This window comes from Pinus tabuliformis, chromosome 9 (genome assembly GCF_031772625.1).
Source record: "Pinus tabuliformis cultivar Carrire ecotype Pingquan chromosome 9, CPIR1, whole genome shotgun sequence".
NCBI classification, from domain to species: Eukaryota; Viridiplantae; Streptophyta; class Pinopsida; order Pinales; family Pinaceae; genus Pinus; species Pinus tabuliformis.
Window position 1 is genome coordinate 730,289,705 of NC_142307.1, and position 23,248 is coordinate 730,312,952.

The 23,248-nt window shown below is 37.9% G+C and overlaps 1 protein-coding gene across 1 annotated transcript in view; it reads right to left on the reverse strand.

Moving 5' to 3' along the window:
* The window catches only part of LOC149150784 (polycomb group protein EMF2B-like), a 293,618-nt gene that overhangs the window by 72,853 nt on the left and 197,517 nt on the right, over nucleotides 1-23,248 (reverse strand). The window contains exons 11-13 of the mRNA XM_089439288.1: nucleotides 23,070-23,122; nucleotides 22,800-22,853; nucleotides 22,576-22,635 (exon numbers count right to left, since the gene is read on the reverse strand). Coding sequence (XP_089295414.1) covers nucleotides 22,576-22,635; nucleotides 22,800-22,853; nucleotides 23,070-23,122 — 167 coding nt within the window. The remainder of the gene's footprint in view (nucleotides 1-22,575; nucleotides 22,636-22,799; nucleotides 22,854-23,069; nucleotides 23,123-23,248) is intronic.

Genomic DNA, 23,248 nt, shown 5'->3' on the forward strand with positions numbered 1-23,248 from the left:
GCTAGTAATTGAATAGACAAAAATTGAAATTGAGCACAGACCAGCAGAAGCACACAGGATTATAAAAATGTTGAATTCCAAAACTAAAGATGAGCTTGAAGAGCTCAACATTCACGATAAAATAGATGTTGTAATGGAAGTCAAAAGAGTGTTGACAAAGAAAAACCTTATGGTGCAATCAGAAAATAAGTGCAAAGAATTGGAGTTACAAGTAAAAAGATTCGATAGAAAATTTAATGTATTGCAGGAGAAGGAGCTCCCAGCCTTAAGAGCTTCTAATGGCAAATTGATTCCATTATAAAAATATCAAGATCATGTTGAAAAGTGTAACTAGGTTCGGTCTTCATAATGACATGTAAGTATGATTTTATGTAATGAGATGTAAATAAGAAAAATTAAAATTATTATATTGACTTGCTTCATGGGTTTAATGAGCAAGAGATTTTGTTTTTGAGTCAAGACTCCCATTGAGAGTCTTTAGGATTTATTTGCCCTCTAGTCATAAAATGTTAGAGTCATTATCATCTAATGAAGTCATGTTACACTTTGTAAAAGGTCAATATTGTCTATGTAAAGTATCCTCCAAGAACTTGTCATCTATCCTCTTCAAGTCAACCTACAAACGATGGAGAAACTGCTAGATGAAGTCGGCCTAAGCTCAAGTGAACATGTCGACCTAAAGGACATGTGTGGAGGTGTATAAATAGCCTAACTCGACCTCCATTAGAAGCAAGCAACTCGACAAGCTCTCGATCAAAGAGAACTGCGAAGAAAGGGTGCAGAAGAGAAGTGTGAAGTAAGGGTCAAGAGATGTACGAAATAGAAGTGTGAAGAAGATAGAGCGAAGATAAGGTTTCTTTTGGGCAATACAAAGGAGGTTCTTCTGGGGAATGCAAAGTTAGGGTTTCTTATGGATCAACGAAAAGACTTTCTTCTGGAAGTGTAAAGATGAGGATTCTTATGGGGCAGTGTGAAGAAGGTTTCTTTTGGGGCTGTGCAAAGAAGGGTTTCTTCTGGGGCAGTAAAGGGAAGGATTCTTCTAGGAGGCCGAGATATCTAGGGACCGAGTTTCTCTAGAGGAGACCAGTGAAGACCTAGAGACTGCGATTCTCTATAGGAAGTCGAGAAGGAGCAGTGTGAAGAATATGTTGAAGACTCTAGGGCACATGTAGTTAATGAGATTCTTCTGGACTTGATAACTATTTGTGAGGCATTTTAATTTTCTTATTAGCACGATCTTCCCTTTGACATTATTATAGTGTGTGTTTCTTATTTCATCAAATAGTTACCACAAACAAAGAGACAAGAACACAAGAAGTTGCCATTCTGCCAGGGCCAAAACCTCTCCCTCTTGGAGAGGAAACTCCGCACATAATTCTTCTTATAGAGATACCAATTGACGAACACCAAGACCATGACCCTTGACTTACTATGCCACTCCAAGACCAAGACACCAATCCTCTTCTTCGTCGTTGATGAGCTCATCATAAATTCATTACTAAGATCTTCCTCATTGCTATCATTACTGAGAACATTATTGTGCCTTTACTGAGATACTCATTATGACAGTGAGATCATTGCTTCTGCACCATTACTCCATCTTCACATTGTCTCAACTACACCATCATTATTGTATCATCTTGTTGCACTACTATAGAGATCTTCCTAAGATCATAGTTGTGACTATACTTAGATCGTGATTGTGTGTTGATGTTATGCCAAGACTATACGATCCTCTCCTCTCCATTGTAGATACATCAAGACTGTGATTGTGTATATATACAAGTTGAGACAGAGTATGACTGAGGTTCTTTGTATGCATTCTGAGACTATAACTTTCAAGACAATAGTCATTGAAAACTAGAAGACATCGTGTGCTCACCACCGAGGATAACAAAGGTGTCCGAAGTCCTTTTTCCCACAAAACATCACAAAGAGACCAGAGATTATGTGTCACTATGCTTGCCACCGAGATCTTGTCACTATGCTTGCTCGAGATTATGTGTCACCAAAATTTCAAAGTGATCTGGAGTCCTATGATCTAAAGTTTTGTGATCCAATATGTCATCTGACATTCTGTAGTGAACTTCCAAGAAATCTCAGACAAGTCCGAGATTCTTCTTGTGCTTTTGTGGATACCCCAGCTGGGTATATATAGGTGTTATGTCTTCATTTTGAGCCAACTTGTCCAGGTGTATCGTTGTGTCTTTTATATGAGCCGACATGACATCAATATATATATATATATATATTTTGAGGTCGACATGATGTCCTCTTCATTGTTTTGCTTGCAGTCTTCTTCTTTGAAGGATGATGCTTGTCTTGGAGGGTTACTTGACACTAGGTTGACCCATGTACATTACATAAATGCTCAAGAAGAGCTCTTTGACATTATTTTGATTCTTTGACTTTGCTAGACCTATGGAATGAGCAAGAAACTCATTCATACAATTTATAAAAATAATATTTCTTTTTCTTGCCAAGTACAAAGATCAAAATTATATTGACAAATACTGAACCTAGTTACACTTTTCTTCAATAGAATAGAGACCAAGTATCTTTAGAAGGAGCCGAGGAGAGCAGTTCTAGATTAAGAAGAAAGTCGAAGAAAGGAAGAGGCGGAGCATCAAGGATAGTGACAAGGTTCTTGGAAGGATACTAGAGTCAAGGGTTTGTGTCATGGTCTTGGTACTCATCAATTGAAAATTTAGAAGAAGAATATTGATCGGGTTCTCCTCTCAACAGGTGAGAGGTTTTGGCCCTGGCTGAGAAGCCTATATACTATGTCACTTGTCATGTATTGTGCATATTGGTAATTGTCTTGATGAAGAGGACGCTTTAATAGGCTAACAAAGAGAAGACTATAAAGTAAAACTACATCACAAGCAATTATCTAGAAGAGAAATTGTTAACTTTGAATGCCCTACATTTCTCAACAGATCAATTATGTAATATTGTTGAAGATGCATCTAAATTTGTTATAGTCTAAGGAACTATAAGTGGAGAAGCTTTCATTGAATGCCTACGGCATGATCTCTTTATTCAGCATGAAATCCATCATCTAATTCTGAACAAGCCAACTTTTGAGACATACACAAAAGTAGATGAGATTCAATTTTATGGTAAATTTTGCCATTCCAAGTGAAGAGCAATGGGATAAGTTACTAGCACTGGTTGAACAGAGATAAATAGAAATCCTACAGTTTTGAGAGTAGGCAAACAGCAGAAGCACAAAAGTAGCTACAGTGAGCAACAGTTCACTTCAAAGTCTAGACAAAAAATCAGAAATAGTCTAGATTTCCTATTACTTAGTTTTATTTTGGAAATATCTACATGTTTTTAGTAGATATTATTTTGTAATAAATTTTATTTGAAGTACAAATTGATTCGAGACAAAGTCTATAAATATTTTGTAAAAAGACTTAGTAAGGGTTGGATTATGCAAGAAGAAAAGATTTTTCTGTAACTGTAAGCAGACAAATATATTTTTGAAGTAATCAATTCAGTCATACAGAGGCATTTTGGTTTCAGGATTCTTGTGTCAAGCAAATGGTGATGTTTCCCTCTTTGTAAATTTGTTTCCTTTCAAGTTTCACATGAATGTTTTCCTTCTTAAATTGTTTACAAGAAGATTAAGGGCCAAAATTATTTTCAGTACTCTGCTCTAGCTTGTTAAACAATATCAATGTTTTCTTTCTGATATTAAGTATAGAATTCATCTGTGTATGCTCTATATTTAATTGAACTTAATTCTTATTCATCTCATTCACACCACAACAGCTCTACGAGATCCAGGAGTTTTCCTACCTTGCCCTGTTTTCTACTCCTCTGTTTATTTTAATTGATTACTGAAGACCTTATGACTCCATGCCCAATGGACTTCTCTTCCATTTTACAACCAAAACTTTAAAAAATCTATCTTGTCCTTTCATACCTAGCCTAAAATTTAAACACTAAGATTGAAAATCATACAAAGAGAGACCTCTCTCAAGCTAGAAGGGCTAGATCCCGGCTTTGAAAATGGTTTGTGTTTACCTTTGTAATTTTCCTCCCCAGCCTAAGAAAACTACGAAGTGCTAACAGAGTGTACAACCAAGAATGGACACAAAAATTGGCCCTAACTTCTCTGCAATGGTACTAATTAAAGTACGGCCTCTCTCCAGCAGAGTACTGCCCCTTTTCTTCAACACATATCAGCCTAAGGTTCAGCCTCTCCTCCAGTGGGAAACTCAGCCCCAATGCTCAGCCTCTCTCTCCTAGAAAAAGTGGCATCTATACAAAATTGTAAAAGTGGCATCTATACATGTGTCCATGTGAGTAACAGGCAATAGGAAACACCATACATGCACGACACAAGTAGACGGCAATAGTTGTACGCATATGAGACAGTGATGGGACACGAAAGACAGTTGCGACCATACACAGTGTTACCGCTCAAACTAGCAAGGTATTCCTAAAGGGGCAAATGTTAGAACAAGGGCAACAAATGGAGATTTTGCCCACTGTCACATCAGCTAAGGCTCCCTACTATTTACATACTTTCACCGATGGGAGGGGACCCGATATATATGGAGTCACAAATGAAGGATAAATCAACAAGTGGATATATAGTGACCCAAATAATCCCTTTCTATAATAGGCTAAAGAATAGAGCTTGCTTTCTTTCTAAGCAAGGTACAATGTCTTCTAGGAGAAGGATGGGAGGATTTGGGGGTTAGGTTTAGGGAATATGACTTGTGAAAGAGGAGGATGCAGCTCTCACATCAATGGGACAACAGGGGCTACAGAAGAGGAAGAAGAAAGATATCTCCAAGGTCAAGGGCTTCAACTGTGGGGAGCTGGGACATTATACCTCTCAGTGCCCTAGGAAGAAAGGCACGGGAGAGGCTTATGACTCAAAGGTTGCTCCATCAAAGGCAGAGAAGGATGTCGAGACTGATGATGATTGTGCCATGAGTGCTCATGCGCCTCTAGAGAAGAGGTGGGAGACATGGAGCTATAGTCAAGAGGACTACAGAGTGGGCAGGATCCTTGAGGTGCGCAAACTCTTGGATCACATACGGCTACAGGAGCCCTTAACGACAGCAGCATGATGACAGGTGTCGAGTGGAGCAAGGTGTGATGAAGCAACAATGGCAGAGCTAGAGTGTCGAAATCTGAGGCAGCGCAGTGGAGGTTGCAGCAGTGCGAGAGGCACAAAGGTGTTTGTAGCAGCGAAGTGGTAGCAGAGGGAGCACAAGATAGCAGTTGAGGTAGCTTCAGCATCACGAGGCTTCCACACTGGCCAGGTTGTCAATGATTGGGTGAATTCAATTACTTACTTCTCGGTAACTGAGTTGCAGTGCAGCAGTTAGCAGTGGCAGTGCTATGGGCAGCATGGGCAACATTTTTGAGAGGGAGTTGCAGTACAAATGTAGCAGTGGCAGTGGCAGTGTCATGGGCAACAGTACAGGAAGCGGCAGTGTAGTGGATGTGGGGCAACAGGCCAAGCATCAACACAGAGGACTGATGCGGAGAATCAGTGTGATGCTTCTATGGTGAAGCATTGCTAGAGCACATTCCTCGCTAAGAGGGAGTGTTGATTTTCGGTAGCATTGGATGTGCTCTAGCCATGAAATTTGGTGGAGAGGCTAAGGCACATGACATCTCCAAGACCCAGAAATTGTTTGGAGAAATTCCACTCGAATGAAGAGTTATTAGAATAATTAATATTTTTAATGGGTTCCTAAGTCAAAATTTAGAAAATAAAAATATTAATGTGTATTAATAAGAAATGGGTGAGAAAGTTCTAAGTGGTGTGGATCAAGCCAATTCTAATCTTAACCGTTGATTAGGGACTTAATCTCGACCATTGAAGACTCAACAAGAAAAGTATAAGAGGAGGCTTGAGGGTCAATTGGAGACACACCAAGTGATCAAAGAATTCAATTTTCTGGGGCAAGGTTTGCTGAGGAAATTGAGTTAGTGACTAGAGTTGCAGCGAGGGGCAGTTCAGCAAGGGATTTTCATCCAAGGCTGAAAAATACATAGCAGAGAGGTAGCGCAGTGTCAGGAGATACAACGCAAGCCCTAGAAGGGTTGACGCAGAGACCAAATAGTTGACGCAGAGGACGCAAAAGGCTAATGCGGGTGACGCAGAAGCCGTAGAGGCTGACGTTGGGCCTCAAAGGCAGCATTGGGGAGATTCTGTGGGGCAAACTGGGAGCAGATTCGCAGACACTGAGCCGGGAGAGGGTGACACAGCTCCTGGAGGAGTGACGCAGGTCCAAAGCAATGCTTGGAGCAGCTTTCATTGTCCCGCATAAGGAACAGTTGGAGTTGTTGTCGGGTTTGATCATCCAGTTGTTGATTTGACGGAATATCTGTCTCCGGAGGAAGGTACTACTACTGAGGAAATTCTCTATTGGGTGAACCATTTCTGGCACCCTAGTTGTATTCACGAAATCTTCTTAATAATACAAACCCTCTATATGTTGCACGGGTTTTCCCGAATTGGGTTTTTCCAAGGACAATTGTCCAAAAATAACGGTGTCCCTTGTGTTATTGTCTTTGTTTATTTCAGTGCATGATCTGTATATTTGTGAAGGCTGCAATAGTGTTTACTTCGATGTTTATGCAATTAAATCACTTGTTAATGTAAAGAACAAGTGGGAGATTGTAAACCAGTAATTGCAGTAGGGGTTTCTGATGTGTTAGATTCAGGAATTTTCAGAATTATGACTTATTAAAGCATGGGTTTCATGCTTGGGTCATCTTGTTTTAGGTCAAAGTCCCCTTTGAGGACTTCTAGGATTTATTCTGAGTCATTAGAGTCATTGTACATTAAAAGAGACCCTTCTTGGGCATTCAAATCATGTAAAAAAAAATGTTTTTTAGTCAAAATGAAGTTAGTCTCCTCCACACCAAGTCAACCTCAAGAAGGGTAATTCGACCTCATTGGAAGGCTATATATACAAGGCAGTTCGAATTCATTTGGAGCAATTCACTCTCTCACACATAGTTTGATATCTGAATATGGAAGCTAGGAAATGTGAAGTTGGAAAAGCACTGCAAAGAAAGCTGGAAAAGAGTGTGAGTTTTTGGAGGAAGATAGAAGACACAAAGATCGAAATTTTGGGCCAACTCTCTCTCACTTCTGAGGTGTATCAAGGGAGATCAAGGTTTTCCTAGTCTATTCGAACTTGTTGTTGCTGCTACCACTAGGTCAAAATTGCTACTGCATGTTGATGTTGCTAAGTCGAACTTGCTTTTGAAGGGTTATCATCTGCAAGAAGGATTGAGGGTTGGCTTGGTGGGAACGAAGTCTTTGTCTAGGTCAAAGAGCCTTGGATTATCTCAAGAAACTATTAAAGGAAGAATTGTTGATTGGTTTTTCCCCTAGATAGGGTCTTTTCCCTGGTTGTATGCCTACATTTGTTGTCCCCGTGTTTTTGTTTTGGTAATTGCTTGATGAACTAAAAGACAAAAAAAAAACAACATAAAAATAAAAGAATCACAAGTAATTATCTATATAAGAAAATATTTCTTCCTTTCTGATTTTCTAACAATGCATTGTGAAAGAAGGATTCAAACTTGAGAGAGAGAGAGTTGGACAGACTTGAAGAAGATTGTGAGAGACAGAGACTTCGAGAGCAAGAGCAGAACTTGAAGGTTGATTCAGTGTTTGCATACTTTGTTGCTACCAATGATTTTCATGCTACAACTTGCTTAGATTTGGGTGAAATTACTCATTCTCTTGATCTCTCATTGTACTCCGTATCTCTACTGAACAATTGATATCTAATAGAAGAAGAATTTCGTTAGGTTTTGCCCTTGTGAGATTTGCCCTACTTATTGGACCTAAATTCTCTGTGTCTTATCTTGTTATTGGTTGTCTTCAATTGTGCATATGGTTTATGTTCTATCTACAATTGCTTAACGCAGCAAAAGAGGTTTTGGAATAAGTAATTGTTACAACATAGAATATCACAATTTTAACAACCATTATGTTCCAACTCAAGTGAGGAGGAACGTAGGAAGCCAAGGACATGATCTTTGTGCTATAACTAAAGAAGAACTTGCCCTCAGTCTCATCGATGGAGGACAGAAGATGTGAAGTCATGTTCAAGAATGGGCATGTGCTCATTCCTCAAGAGGATACAAACCTTGACACAACAGTGGACATCGAGGTTAGAGAGGGCAACTTATATAGGCTAAACGAAAAGCTTGTTCAGTCTTCGATACCTAACAATGACAACATATGTGAGCTGTGGTATAAGGGGTTGGGAGACTTGCACTACAAGGCACTCCCTACTCAAGGAGATTGTCAATGGTCTCCCAAATTTGAGTATTGAGCAGCAGGATATGTGTAGAGGGTGTGCCCATAGCAAGAATGCCAAGGCTACTTTTCCAAGCAGCAGAGTAGGTCCAAGCGGATCATGGACCTCATTCATTCAGATGTATGTGGACTAATGTCAATGGCTTCGATGCAAGGAGCACTATTTTGTCACGTTAATTTATGACTATTCCAGGAAAACTTGGATCTTTTTCATGAAGCCCAAGGAGAAGGCCTTCAGGTGGTTCCTAGAGTTCAAGGCTACTTGGAGAACTTGACAAGAAAGAATATTAAGGTCTTAAGGTCACACAATAGGGGTGAGTACACCTCCAATGACTTCAAGGATTTCTACAAGAAGGTAGAAATCAAGAGAGAAAGATGACAGTTTCATAGGACCCTCACCAGAATGGGGTTGCAAAGAGAAAAAATAATTCCATCATCAATTCTACCAACGCTATGCTACACGACTAGGAATATGCATATGCTTCTTTGGACAAAGGCATGTAACATTGTAATATATGTGCAAAACAGGAGTCCTCACAAAATTTTGGGGGACAAAAATCTTGAAGAAGATTTCACAAGAGTGAAGCCAGAGATAGGACACTTGAAGAACTTTGGTTATCCAATATACATCAATGTGCCTATGTAGAAGAGTACGAAGCTGGAGCCTTTGGGATAGAAGAGGATATTAGTTGGATATTGTGAGACCTCAAAAGCTTATAGGATATTCATACAAGCGTAGAGGGAGATGATTGGGAGCAGAGATGTGTTGTGGCTAGCAACAACCCCCTTCTTATTTAGTGTTATTCCTAATACTAAATAAGTGGGGACCCTTAGTTAAAAATTTAAAAATCAATTAGTGCTTAAATTTCCTTTCCCAATAAAACTTGCCATCATAAACTTAGGAAGACCCCCTTGAAAAATCTAAAAATCTAAGTTCTATGATAAGGTAAGACAAAAACCTTTCCTTAGGAAATATCGCATTGCAAAAGGATAATAGGATACCTCCTTACAAGCCGAATTCCAACATTGCGAGATCGCGATACGCGATAATAAACAAATATCGCATCGCATACATCAAGCACAACTTACATTGAAACACCTTAAATTGCCAATATGCGATGACGCATATCGCAAATCGCATTTCGCAAAAAACAGATTAACGAAGACTGTCATATATCACGTTCCAGCGATCTACGATATTGCGATTTCGCGATACAGCGACAATGCGATAATGCGATATAGCGAGCTATCAACTCTGCGATGTTGTGATTCTGCGATGTTGCGATCTGCGATATTGCGAAGCAAATCGCAAAATTGCTTCATCACAGATCTTTCGGGCTCGTGATTCAAAAAAGTATTTTCCATAAACTGACACCTGGTTATGCGCTTTAATGCTAATAAATGAGTTAGTTGCCAGTTATTAATGGAATATGGTTTCGTGCTTATCGAAAAATCATCTCACGTAAGGTGGTATATTTGATGCGTCTTCGGCATTTAAAACTTTCCCATCACCCTTCCTTATCATTATTCTCACTTCACTTGTGAATTGCAGGAGCGGAGAACAGAAAACGATACAAAGCAGTACGCAGGATAAAATGGGAAAGAAAAGCAAAGCTCCGAGCTCTGAAGAGAAAGAAATGGCGCCCTTGTATACAGACACAGCCTGTAACAGAGACGCTGGTATTGCTACATGGGAAGGCATGTATAATCTGCTTGAGGAGGAGAATCCCAGAGTAATGGAAGTTACTGCTACTGCGGGCTCACATAGTTCTTCTGAGACATCCATCACAGAGCTAGCTTGCTCATTCTTGCACCAAATAGCAACAAAGCCCAAAATTCTCCCATACACGGACATGGTTAAGTGGATATTGGACAGCGTTGATAACAGAAATAGGCAGTTTAAGACTCAGGGTCAAGAGCTTACGGAACCATTATTTTCACAAAATTTGAACTTTATATTCGCTAAAAGAAAAAAGCGCAAAAGGCGAAAAACGCATCAAGGAAACCCGGATCAAGAAACGGAGGCAGTTTCCGATCGCTGAGAAAAATTTCTCGAAAATGAAAGCTTCTAATTGCTCAGTCACCTGCAAGCCCCAAAAATTGCAAGAAAGCAACGATAGAGACAGACTAGAAAGAGAAGGCCCAAGAAAAAGCAGAAGCAATCCAAGGGTTAACCAAGTTGAACTGGGATTATTACTGGGCATACTTGGTAAAGCCACATAGCCAGTGGATGACTCTCAAGTGTATCATCAATTTGGCCGAAAACATGGCGCTAGCTCTTGCCGATTCTGTTTTCTCAGCTCAACTAAGATCGGAAGTCGGCTAGCCGACTCTTCTCAAACAGATGTTGAATGCATGCGATTTCAAGGACCAGATACAGAAGTAGTTTTAATTTTAGATTCAATTTTAGTTTTAATTTTGTTTTATTTTTCCTAAAATGAGGACGGCCATTTAAACCGCATCCTATATTTTTGTAATAAGTTATTTTTAAATTTAGTTAGTAGTATTTAAACCCTTCTCATGCATTTAGAGAAGGGTCCTGAAATTTGTCAAAAACTTATCCCCAAAACATGCACTTTTGTACCCTCTGAGGAGGTTTTGATGAATGAATGGAATAGGATTTATTGATATTCGCATTTGATATCTGCTACTGATGTTGCACTTTTGTACTCTTAGTGGATGTTAGATCAAGAAGAAATAAATCATTATCACTTGAAGCTCATGAGTAGGACTAGCTATAAATGGTACTTCTATCTCTTAACTATGTATGCCTTTGTGTTAAAGTGATATTCATGTCCAGTTGTTTATATATTGATGCATGAATGTCTGAGTTATCATTTGGCACTTTTGTACGGTGATAGCTATTTATTTATGCTTTGATGTTTAAGTAGCTTATTATGCGATATGTTTTTCACAACTGTTTCATCTAACTTTTTATACGAAGTGGTTCATCTTTATTGAATTCTTTTCTCATAACAGTTGAATAATCTTTATTACCAGTTGTTATTTGAAATCATTTTAGATCGCATAAAAGAAAGATTACGCCCCGGGTTAGTGTAGACATAGATATTTCTGCTTATTAGAATACAATTTCTACATTATTAGATTAGAGTTAGAGTAAAAGTATTCCATTTAGAAACTATTAGAAAGAGAAATATCAATCCTTCACACACACACATAAATTGGGAAACTGGTCCCATATCCCTAGTCGGACCCACTATACCAAACGGAAAAGGAGCTGCTAACCAAGGTCCGGACCGGGTGGGTATTCCCCTTGTTGTAGACCCGATTTTCGGGGCTTCAACATATTTGGCGCTAGAAGGAGGGCCCTAAACTGTGAATGGCAAGCAAATCTAAATCTAAATACCATTCTGAGAGTAAATCGCCCTCACCATCTCCCCCGACTTCTCCATTGCATTTAGAATCTTTAAATCCCTAGTCAAAAGGCGTTAGAGCAACAGCCGCTGCTACAAACCCTGACATCTCAGAACAATCTACTATTGAACCTCCTAAAGTTGAATCTTCGATTCACAAACTTCAGTGATTTTATATATCTCCTCAAAAATCTGATAAATCTCAAGGTAGTGTGATTTCGCAATATAACCCTGCTCATCATCTTACCAAATTAAAGAGCTAAAAGTTCGGTGTTCAGCCAACCGAGTTACCTCTACCTACAAGGAAAAGAGCAAGGAAGTCTCCTAAAGTTTCCGATAGCGAGACTCTTTCATCATCATCATCCATCTCAACCTCTTCACCGCGAAGTCAACCATCCACTCCTCCACTTCAGATCATTGTCCATCAGCCCACTGGAACTTCCGCAACTCCTTCTCAACCATCTGGAGTCGTAATATCGTCATCTTCTCAACCGCAAGGATCATCTTTTGCACTTTCCTCTGTTAGTAGTTCAGCAATGGCCTAATCTCCAATGAATAACCCAGGGGCAGTCTTAATGCCTGCACCTTTGAGTCAGCGAACGGCCATCCTGAAAAATGGTTGCCCAAGTTTAATCCTGAGGCAGGCATGCTAGCGAAAGAACATATAAATAACTTTATGCTATCCATAAATCTCAATGGAGTTACCAACGAAGACGTTGTTGTTCGACTTTTTCCTTATACTCTGCAAGGAACAGCCGAATCATGGTATTTCTCATTACCATCTGGATCTATTACTAGTTGGGATATCTTCCAAGAACAATTCCTGACCAAGTTCGGTGATGACAGGTCTACGGCGACACTGATCAACGATGTGTCTTACCTTAGGGACGAGTTGAGAGAGCCTATCAAAGATTTCAATTTACGTTTCAATAAAATCTTAGACAAAATTCCTACTGCTTCCCAGCCTAGCGAAGAAGTGCGAAGCGAATGGTACATCACTGCTTTACCATCAAACATAGCAATCTTTGTTGATAGAGCTAACAAAACAACCTTAGTTGAAAATATGAAAGAAGCAATAGCAGTAGAGAAACGTATCATGGCCCTAGAAAAGAAAAACGCCATAGAGGAACGAAAATCTAAGAAGGTTTCTTTCAAATAAGATCCCAAGAAAAAACAATCGAAAGATCCATTCGATTTAGAAGGATTACAAAAAGTTTTGAAGACCATGTCTAACAAGATGGTCGACATTAAGAAACAAGTGGCAGAAACTTCTTCTAAAAAGCCATACAGGTCTTTTAAAAGAAATTCTTCAACCGATTCCAAACCCCCTAACACAATCATAAGTGCTGAATAAAAAGAAGAAGAAGAGGAAATCACTACTGAAGAACATACCGATGAAGAAGTTGTAGAGTTACAAGGCATGTGGGATTTCATCCTCCCAGATGAAGAGGATCAAGAGGCATTCCCAGTTAGTACTCGCAGCAGAAATCAACTTGATCCTCCTCAACCTACACATAAGCCAAAGAGCGCAAGCTCAATGACCAAGGACAAAGTCGCAGCCAAGAAAGCATCACCTAAAGCGACTCAAACCAGCCCAGTCCAAACAGACGCATCAACTCCATCTAAAACGCTAATCGTTTCGGATGAAATGGAGTATAATATCATAGAAGATATGAAAAAGACTAGGGCCAATATTACTTTTTTTGAATTAAGCAAGTTAAAACACCAGCAAAAGGTACTTTTGAAAGAATTACATGCTATACCAGTGGCACCTTTACCAACCGTTGTAATTTCTCAAGCTTCTCATGACATGGGAAGACCTCCAACTAATACGATTAATAAGGTTGATCCAAACGATATTGCCTTAATTGGAGGAAGATCGAGATCTCATACTCCCCCATTTCTCCTTATGAAATTTTCAATAAAAACGTGCATAATTGCTTAGTGGATTCTGGAGCTTCGTCGAATATTTTACCAAGATCAATATGTGCAAAATTGAACGTTCAACCACAGAAATCCGTTGTGCGCATAGTCCAATTAGATCGATCGCATGTCAAAGTGATTGGCGAATTAAATCAGGTTACCATAAGGCTGTCATCCAACCCAAAGGTATGTCAAGTTATCGACATTTTAGTTGCTGATATTCCGGAATTTTATGGCTTAATTCTTAGCAGAGATTGGTCAAAAAAACTTCACGGATACTTTGCAACTGACTGGTCGCACATCTGGCTCCCTTACAATGGTAAACCAAACCAAATAAAAGTTGAGCGCGAACAACATCAGAAATATATAATAACAGAACTCGAGGGAGAAAATGAACCAGTAGCATATAATTCTAACATCATAGGCAACTATTCAGTAGATTCTTTCCTAGGAAATTTTAATGCTCATACTTCACCTTACTTAGAACATTCTGTTTTATCTCAAGTAGAAAATTTCTCTCAAACAGATAGTTCTAAATGTATTAATTTTATAGATAGTCCTGTAAATAAATCTTTGTTTTGGAAACTATTTTTTGATGGTTCTATGTCTAACGAAGGAGCAGGAGCAGGATGCGTGTTAATAAGCCCAAAGAGAGATAAAACTATGCTAACTTGGAGACTTGAATTTGAATGCACCAACAATACCGCAGAATACGAAGCTTTAATCCAAGTGTTATACAAAGCAATCGGATTAGACTTCAAATACCTTCAAGTTTTCGGAGATTCTGAAATTGTAATTAGACAGGTACGTAATACTATACACTGTTTATCGGGTCATTTAAAGCATTACCAATCTTTAGTTCAAGATCTGACTGAACACTTTATAGCATTTAATATTTCATCAATTCCCAGACTCTAGAATGCTAGCGCAGACCTCTTAGCCAACGTAGCTTCCAAGCTCATTCCTTCAGAAGATTTTAGCCCTGACCGATTTTCAATTGAGTTAATTTTTAGACCATCTATTCCTGATAACATTACCAATTGGAGGATTTTCAACGACGATCCTGATATCGTGAGTTTCCTCACATCTGAAAGATCCTACACCAATCAAATAATTGACGAAGACCCACATGACCAACAATTGCAACAGGATAGTACTAACAATGCTATACCTAAATCAGTAGTCAAATTAGAAGACCTTTATGATTTGAAAGATCGATTCAAAAGATCTACCAATTCAAAACTCCAAAGTTCAACTTTGAATTATGAATTAGTAAATCTAGGAACTGATGCCAAACCACAGAATATCAACCTAGGCCTTGGCCTATCCCTTGAAGAAAAATTAGCATATATCCGTCTCTTGAGGCAATACAAAAGTGTCTTTGCTTGGAATTACAATGAACTCAAAACATACGACACCTCCATCATCCAACATACTATTCCAATGATCAATAATGAAAAACCTCTCCAACAAAAGTTGAGAAAGATCCATCCCAATTTAGAAAATCAGATCAAAACTAAACTCAATAAGTTGTTGAAAGCCAAAATAATTTTTCCCGTTAGACATTCTAAATGGGTCTCCAATATGGTACCTGTTAGAAAGAAAAACGGAGATATTAGAATCTGCATTGACTTTCGAAATCTTGACAAGGCCTGCCAAAAGGATAATTTTCCTTTGCCCCCCATGGAACAAATACTGCAGGCAGTCGTGGGCTCAGAATTAATGTCATTCTTGGATGGATTCTCAGGATACATTCAAGTGTTGGTGCATCCCGATGATCAATTAAAAACTACATTCAGAACTAAATGGGGCACATACGCATATCAAAAGATGCCATTTGGATTGATTAACGCGGGTGCCACATTTCAGAGAGCCATGGAAATCGCATTCAAGGGGTTAGTTAATAAATCAGTGGTAATCTATTTGGATGATATAATTGTTTATTCCAAGAAACGAAACAACCATCTCAGAGATTTAAAACAAATCTTCCAACGTTGTTTAAGGTATGGGATTTCACTTAACCCGAAAAAATTCTTTTTTGCATTAAGTGAAGGAAAACTTCTAGGATTCATAGTGTCAAAATCTGGAATTCACATTGATCCTGACAGAATCAAGGAAATTTCCGCAGTACCCCTACCTCACAACAAGAAAGCCATGCAATCTTTCCTTGGACAAATCAACTTTGTAAAGAGATCTTTTTCCAGACTTTTCAAGAATCGTGTCTCCTTTACAAGAAATGATTAAAAAGAACGCAAACTTTAAATGGGGCCAAGACGAACATGAGGCATTCAATTTGATCAAACAAGCAATTATTAATGCTCCATCTTTAGCAACTCCAAATTTTTCCGACCCTTTTATTTTGTATACATTTGCCTCGGATAGATCATATGCTGCGATACTCACTCAAGCAAATCAAGAAAAGGCAGAAGCCCCAATTGCTTTTTTCAGTTCCAATTTACAAGGAGCTGAGTTGAATTATTCAGATGTGGAGAAACAAGCTTATGCTGTTTTCAAAACAATTAAATATTTCAGACCTTTTTTACTCAAAACACACACTAAAATCATAGTACCATTTCCAGCGGTAAGAAATCTTCTAGTACAGAAGGATGTGGGTGAGAAAAGGGCCAATTGGGTTACTGCTTTACAGGAATATGATGTAGAAATCAAAGCAGCAAGTATTGTAAAAGGTCAATGCTTTTGCAAAATGCTCGCAGGATCGTCGCTAATGTCCGAAAATCCATCTGCAGAGGTACAAGTGTACGAGGTAAGCCTAAACGATGTTGAGTCATTATACATTGATATTATTTATTATCTAAAGAATGGATATGCTCCTTCAGACCTCGATCATACCAAGAAAAGAGCTCTAAGGTTAAAAGCCAAACAATATCAACTCGTGAATGATGTTCTTTTTAGAATAAATTATGATTATGTTCTCCTTAGATGTCTTGAGAAATCTGAAGCTGAAAAAGTATTGCAAGAACTCCACGGTGGGCCAACAGGTGGACACTATGCCGGAGATGCAACTGCTCACAAAATTTTACGCGCAAGCTATTACTGGCCCACATTATTCAAAGATGCACATAAATACGTAAGGAAATGTCAAGTCTGTCAAACCGTTGCTAGGAAACAAAAGAAACCATCCTTGCCACTGCAGCCAGTTACCATTGAACAGCCTTTCGATCAGTGGGGATTGGACGTAATAGGTGAGATCGTTCCTCACTCTTCTAAACAGCATAGATATATCCTTACAGCAACAGATTACTTTACTAAATGGGTAGAAGCAAGACGGCTAATGCTGAAAATATCATCGAGTTCATATATCAGTTCATAATCACCAAGTTTGGGTTGCCTTCCGCTTTAATGTTTGATAATGCATCATATTTTTCGGTAATGCAATGACTGAATTTGCACTCAAAGGGGGTTTCAAGCTTAATACTCTGCCAATTATTACCCACAAGGGAATGGGTTAGCTGAATCTACAAATAAGAACTTTATTAGAATCATTAAGCGAACCATTGACCAAAATCATAAAAATTGGCATAAGACTTTAATATATGCTTTATGGGCGGATCGAATAACGCAGAAAGCCTCAATTGGTATTTCTCCCTTTAATTTAGTTTATGGGAAAGAAGTGGTTCTTCCAACACATCTGGCAATTCCCTCTCAAGCCTTGGTTCAATATATTGATGAAGCACCAACTTCTTCCTTACAACTAAGGCAGCTGGAATTAATTAAATTAGAAGAACAACGAGAACGGGCTAAGATAACTCCTGCTCATCATCAAGCATTAGTAAAAGCCTCTTTTGATTCCAATATGATATCCAGAAAAGATTTTCAAATGGGAGATCTAGTTTTAAAATGGGACAAGGCTCATGAGGAAAAAGGTAAACATACAAAATTTCAAAAAATGTGGCTTGGTCCTTTTCAAATCATAGAAGTCATAGGTCTGTCTACTTTCATGTTACAAGACTTAACAGGGAAAAGAGATTCTTTACCTGTTAATGGTCAGATCCTCAAAAAATATTTTCCATAGAAGATCATTCTTCTATTTTTGTAAAGTAGTTGTTTTTCTTTTCATAATAAAATCGGTTGTAAATGGTTACATTTGAGATTCACGAAAAAGACACAAATTCTCTTTTAGATTTTGTTTTTTCACTTGTATAAATAGAATTCCTTCTGAAAAATTAATCATTATTATTGAAAGATACAGTTAAAGACTCTAGACCTACAAATGATATTAGTTTCAACTATATAAATTTTGATGAAAAACTACCTTTAATTAGAAATTGTTTTATTTCAGTCAAATGAAAGGTACCAATAACAAAATGAAAATTCTCTGTAGAAAGGCTCTTTCCAAAAACTCTATCATTGTTGTCCAGAGTTGTCTTAAGGAAACAATGACTTCCTCCCCACCTAGGAAACTACAATTTTCAGAGAATTATCCAAAGATACATTTAACTTAAAGAATAAGAGGTCTCATCACGAGCCGACTTATCATAATCATAGATATTATAGCTTGCTGACTTTGCCAATACCGCATACCACAACAGGGCAATGACTCAAAATTGTTAAAATCAAAAGACAAGGGGTCTCATCACGAGCCAGCTTGTTCAGCGAAGTTAATAAATCAGTGAATGACTGTGTCATGAATTGGCTACCAAACCAAGACATTGTTCTTTAAGGACAAAAAGAAAGTGAAAGCAAAAAGTGTGGAAATGGATGTTTCTTTGAAAAGTTGTAAATTTCTCTAAGTAGGATACAGGATCATTGCTGGATAACAGGTAACCCTGTTGAAGCTATAAATGCTTGCTGGTAGCAGAGGCTCTACCTACGACAAATGAGCATATTTAAAACTGATTTATAGACAAGACTTTGTTTTTATCTTTATAAACCAAGTAATGACTAATGTAGATATAAGGACTAGCTTGAGGGAGTAAATAATCAAAGTTGAGAAAAGAAGAAACAAAATATCATTGATAGGTAAAAGCATAATGTACTTAATCTTTCTATAATAAAGTTTAATTTTCTGGAAAATTTTCTGTTTTGGAAGTTTTGAAAATTCAAAAGAAAAACAGAGATAACTGGTTCTTCCAAGTGAATCGCCAATTGTTGTGGCCAGCAACAACCCCCTTCTTATTTAGTGTTATTCCTAATACTAAATAAGTGGGGACCCTTAGTTAAAAATTTAAAAATCAATTAGTGCTTAAATTTCCTTTCCCAATAAAACTTACCATCATAAACTTAGGAAGACCCCCTTGAAAAATCTAAAAATCTAAGTTCTATGATAAGGTAAGACAAAAACCTTTCTTTAGGAAATATCGCATAGCAAAAGGATAACAGGATACCTCCTTACAAGCCGAATTCCAACATTGCGAGATCGCAATACGCGATAATAAACAAGTATCGCATCGCATACATCAAGCACAACTTACATTGAAACACATTAAATTGCCGATATGCGATGACGCATATCGCAAATCGCATTTCGCAGAAAACAGATTAACGAAGATTGTCATATATCACGTTCCAACGATCTACGATATTGCGATATTATGATTTCGCGATACAGCGACAATGCGATAATGCGATATAGCGAGCTATCAACTCTGCAATGTTGTGATTCTACGATGTTGCGATCTGTGATATTGCGAAGCAAATCGCAAAATCGCTTCATCGCAGATCTTTCGGGCTCGTGATTCAAAAAAGTATTTTCCATAAACTGACACCTGGTTATGCGCTTTAATGCTAATAAATGAGTTAGTTGCCAGTTATTAATGGAATATGGTTTCGTGCTTATCGAAAAATCATCTCACGTAAGGTGGTATATTTGGTGCGTCTTCGGCATTTAAAACTTTCCCATCACCCTTCCTTATCATTATTCTCACTTCACTTGTGAATTGCAGGAGCGAAGAACAGAAAACGATACAAAGCAGTACGCAGGATAAAATGGGAAAGAAAAGCAAAGCTCTGAGCTCTGAAAAGAAAGAAATGGCGCCCTTGTATACAAACACAGCCTGTAACAAAGACGTTGGTATTGCTACGTGGGAAGGCATGTATAATCTGCTTGAGGAGGAGAATCCCAGAGTAATGGAAGTTACTGCTACTGCGGACTCACATAGTTCTTCTGAGGCATCCATCACAGAGCTAGCTTGCTCATTCTTGCACCGAATAGCAGCAAGGCCCAAAATTCTCCCATACACGGACATGGTTAAGTGGATACTGGACAGCGTTGATAACAGAAATAGACAATTTAAGACTCAGGGTCAAGAGCTTACAGAACCATTATTTTCACAAAATTATAACTTTATATCCGCTAAAAGAAAAAAGCGCAAAAGGCGAAAAACGCATCAAGGAAACTTGGATCAAGAAATGGAGGCAATTTCTGATGCGCGATTAGCGCCTAGCGCATCGCTGAGAAAAATTTCTCGAAAAGGAAAGCTTCTAATTGCTTAGTCACCTGCAAGCCCCGAAAATTGCAAGAAAGCAACGATAGAGACAGACTGGAAACAGAAGGCCCAAGAAAAAACAGAAGCAATCCAAGGGTTAACCAAGCTGAACTGGGATTATTACTGGGCATACTTGGTAAAGCCACATAGCCAGTGGATGACTCTCAAGTGTATCATCAATTCGGCCGAAAAGATGGCGCCAGCTCTTGCCGATTCTATTTTCTAAGCTCAACTAAGATCGGAAATCGGCCAGTCAACTCTTCTCAAACAGATGTTGAATGCATGCGATTTCAAGGACCAGATACAGAAGTAGTTTTAATTTTAGATTCAATTTTAGTTTTAATTTTGTTTTATTTTGCCTGAAAAGAGGACGGTCATTTAAACCACATCCTATATTTTTGTACTAAGTTATTTTTAGATTTAGTTAGTAGTACTTAAACCCTTCTCGTGCATTTAGAGAAGGGTCCTGAAATTTGTCAAAAACTTATCCCCAAAACATGCACTTTTGATGAATGAATGGAACAGGATTTATTGATATTTGCATTTGATATCTGCTACTGATGTTGCACTTTTGTACTCTTAGTGGATGTTAGATCAAGAAGAGATAAATCATTATCGCTTGAAGCTCATGAGTAGGACTAGTTATAAATGGTACTTCTATCTCTTAACTATTTCTGCCTTTGTGTTAAAGTGATATTCATGTTCAGTTGTTTATATATTGATGCATGAATGCCTGAGTTATCATTTGGCACTTTTGTACGGTGATAACTATTTATTTATGCTTGATGTATAAGTAGCTTATTATGCGATATGTTTTTCACCACTGTTTCGTCTAACTTTTTATACGAAGTGGTTCATCTTTATTGAATTCTTTTCTCATAACAATTGAATGATCTTTATTACCAGTTGTTATTTGAAATCATTTTAGATCGCATAAAAGAAATATTACACCTCGGGTTAGTGTAGACTTAGATATTTCTGCTTATTAGAATACAATTTCTATATTATTAGATTAGAGTTAGAGTAAAAGTATTCCATTTAGAAACTATTAGAAAGAGAAATATCAATCCTTCACACGCACACATAAATTGGGAAACTGGTCCCATATCCCCAGTCGGACCCACTATACCAAACAGAAAAGGAGTTGCTAACCAAGGTCCGGACCGGGTGGGTATCCCCTTTGTTGTAGACCCAATCTTTGGGGCTTTAACAAGATGTTAAGTTCAACAACAACTTGGCATATAGGCAGTCTCATCAGTTGCCACCAATAGTGACGAAGGACAAGGAGCAAGAGGCTCCGAAGGGAGAACAAGCAACAGAGACTTCCAGTTCCTAGAGTTAGCCATCATGTGGGGAGGAGTTTAGCTCCTTCCAATTCTATCAAAAGATCCAAGTGGTTTGAGCAGATATTGAGGGATGCTAAGGAGCATGTGGAGAATCCTAGGAGAACATTCAAGGAGAGCAAGCATCCAAACAAGTTTCTGAATTACATGGCACTGATGAATAGCATCATTTTAAAGGCAGTAGACGAAGAGGTTTAGATGAAATCATGGACAAGGATGATGCATGGGGCATTGTGCCAAGACCACGGGAAAAACCAATTCCAGGTGGCTCTTCAAGGAGTACCTTCCTCGCTAAACGGGAGTATTGAAGATAGTAGCATTGGAAAGGTACTTCCACATAGTTCTAAGTGTCTAGGTGTGTCGAAAGTCTAAGTGTCTAGACATGTGGAAGTTGTCCAAAGCATCTTTGTCCTTAGCAAATTACTTTAATTAAAGGAATTATTAAAATACTTTCCTTTTTCTAAGAAATAATGACTTAATCTAATGAAATGGAAAACTTATTTGCATTACTGAATTAGATTAATTTCAACCATTGATCTCAAGTGAGGTTGGGTTTTAGGGCATATCTAACATTCAAAATCAATCACGTTCTATAACCTTTTTCCAAAAGAACAAGCGACAGATAAACTGTCTTTACTTTTTCAACTAGATCTATTATATATTTTCAGTCCTACAAAACTTTTATCTTCATGTAGCCTTCATTGTTTCAATGAAGATCTGAGATAAGAGTAAACTGGATACTTTCATTTTTTTATCATATTATCTGTTATAACACACACGAATGGATATCAGCGTGTAATGCTTTTCATTAATATGATACACTTACAAATACATGATTTATGACTTTTGGATTGATCTGCCAAGAGGTCTTTTCGACACCCAATGAATGTTCCTATTCACTTGTGAATCTTCATAATCATTCTCAAGTGAATATAATAGCCCTTATAGATTATGTTTCCAACAGTATCAAACTAGAATTTTACAGTTTTTTCTAATGTCAAGTAAACAAAATTTCAGCAGTAATAGGCCAAATTATATATTTACAACAAAATAAAGCGGACACTGGACTATACAACAGTGGGACTCCACACCTATATCAATTTTGTATGCTATGCTCTTAATGATTGCAATAAATCCATGTTAGCATCAAAATTTTCATAAAGGACAAATACCTCAGATCTCCAAATCTCATTCTTGACAGAGACATTTACTGCCTGGTACTCTTCAGTTACCTGTGAAACAACTAGATTAACTTTAATGAGGAAGCAAGCGCTATTTTAGTAAGAAACTGCAAAGCTCTTTTTTGAGGTAGGTTACTTCGGACTCAATGGTACAAGTATATTCTTCAAAGATAAAAAATTATGTTTAATTGCACATTTGCTATTTAGTTACCAACCCAGAATTCAAAGTTGAATAACTCATGGCAAGAAGTCAAATGTCTTCTTAACCCCTGCATAACAAAAGAACACAAGTTTTTAAAATGGCTAGCCTAAAATAATTGTGCAGTTGTGTAGTTCAGTGATTGAAATATGAATAAGTAACAAACAATTATTAATTAACAGTAATCTCTTGCAAAAGCATGGATCAGTGGATTCCAACAGCAACAATGCAGACACTAAAGAGGCCCTATAAAGGCACAGAAAGAAAATGGCAGTGTATTATTCACCGTAAAACTGGCGCAATGAACCAAACAAAAGGGGCAGGAGAAATCTTCAGTAACTGTTCAGAGAACCAAGAAAGAGTTACTATTATTTGAAGAAAATAATGACATCAAACCAAGCAAAAAACCTCATTTTGTTTAGAGAACAGAATAAAGCAAAGCCTTCTAATGGGAAAGTCAATGCA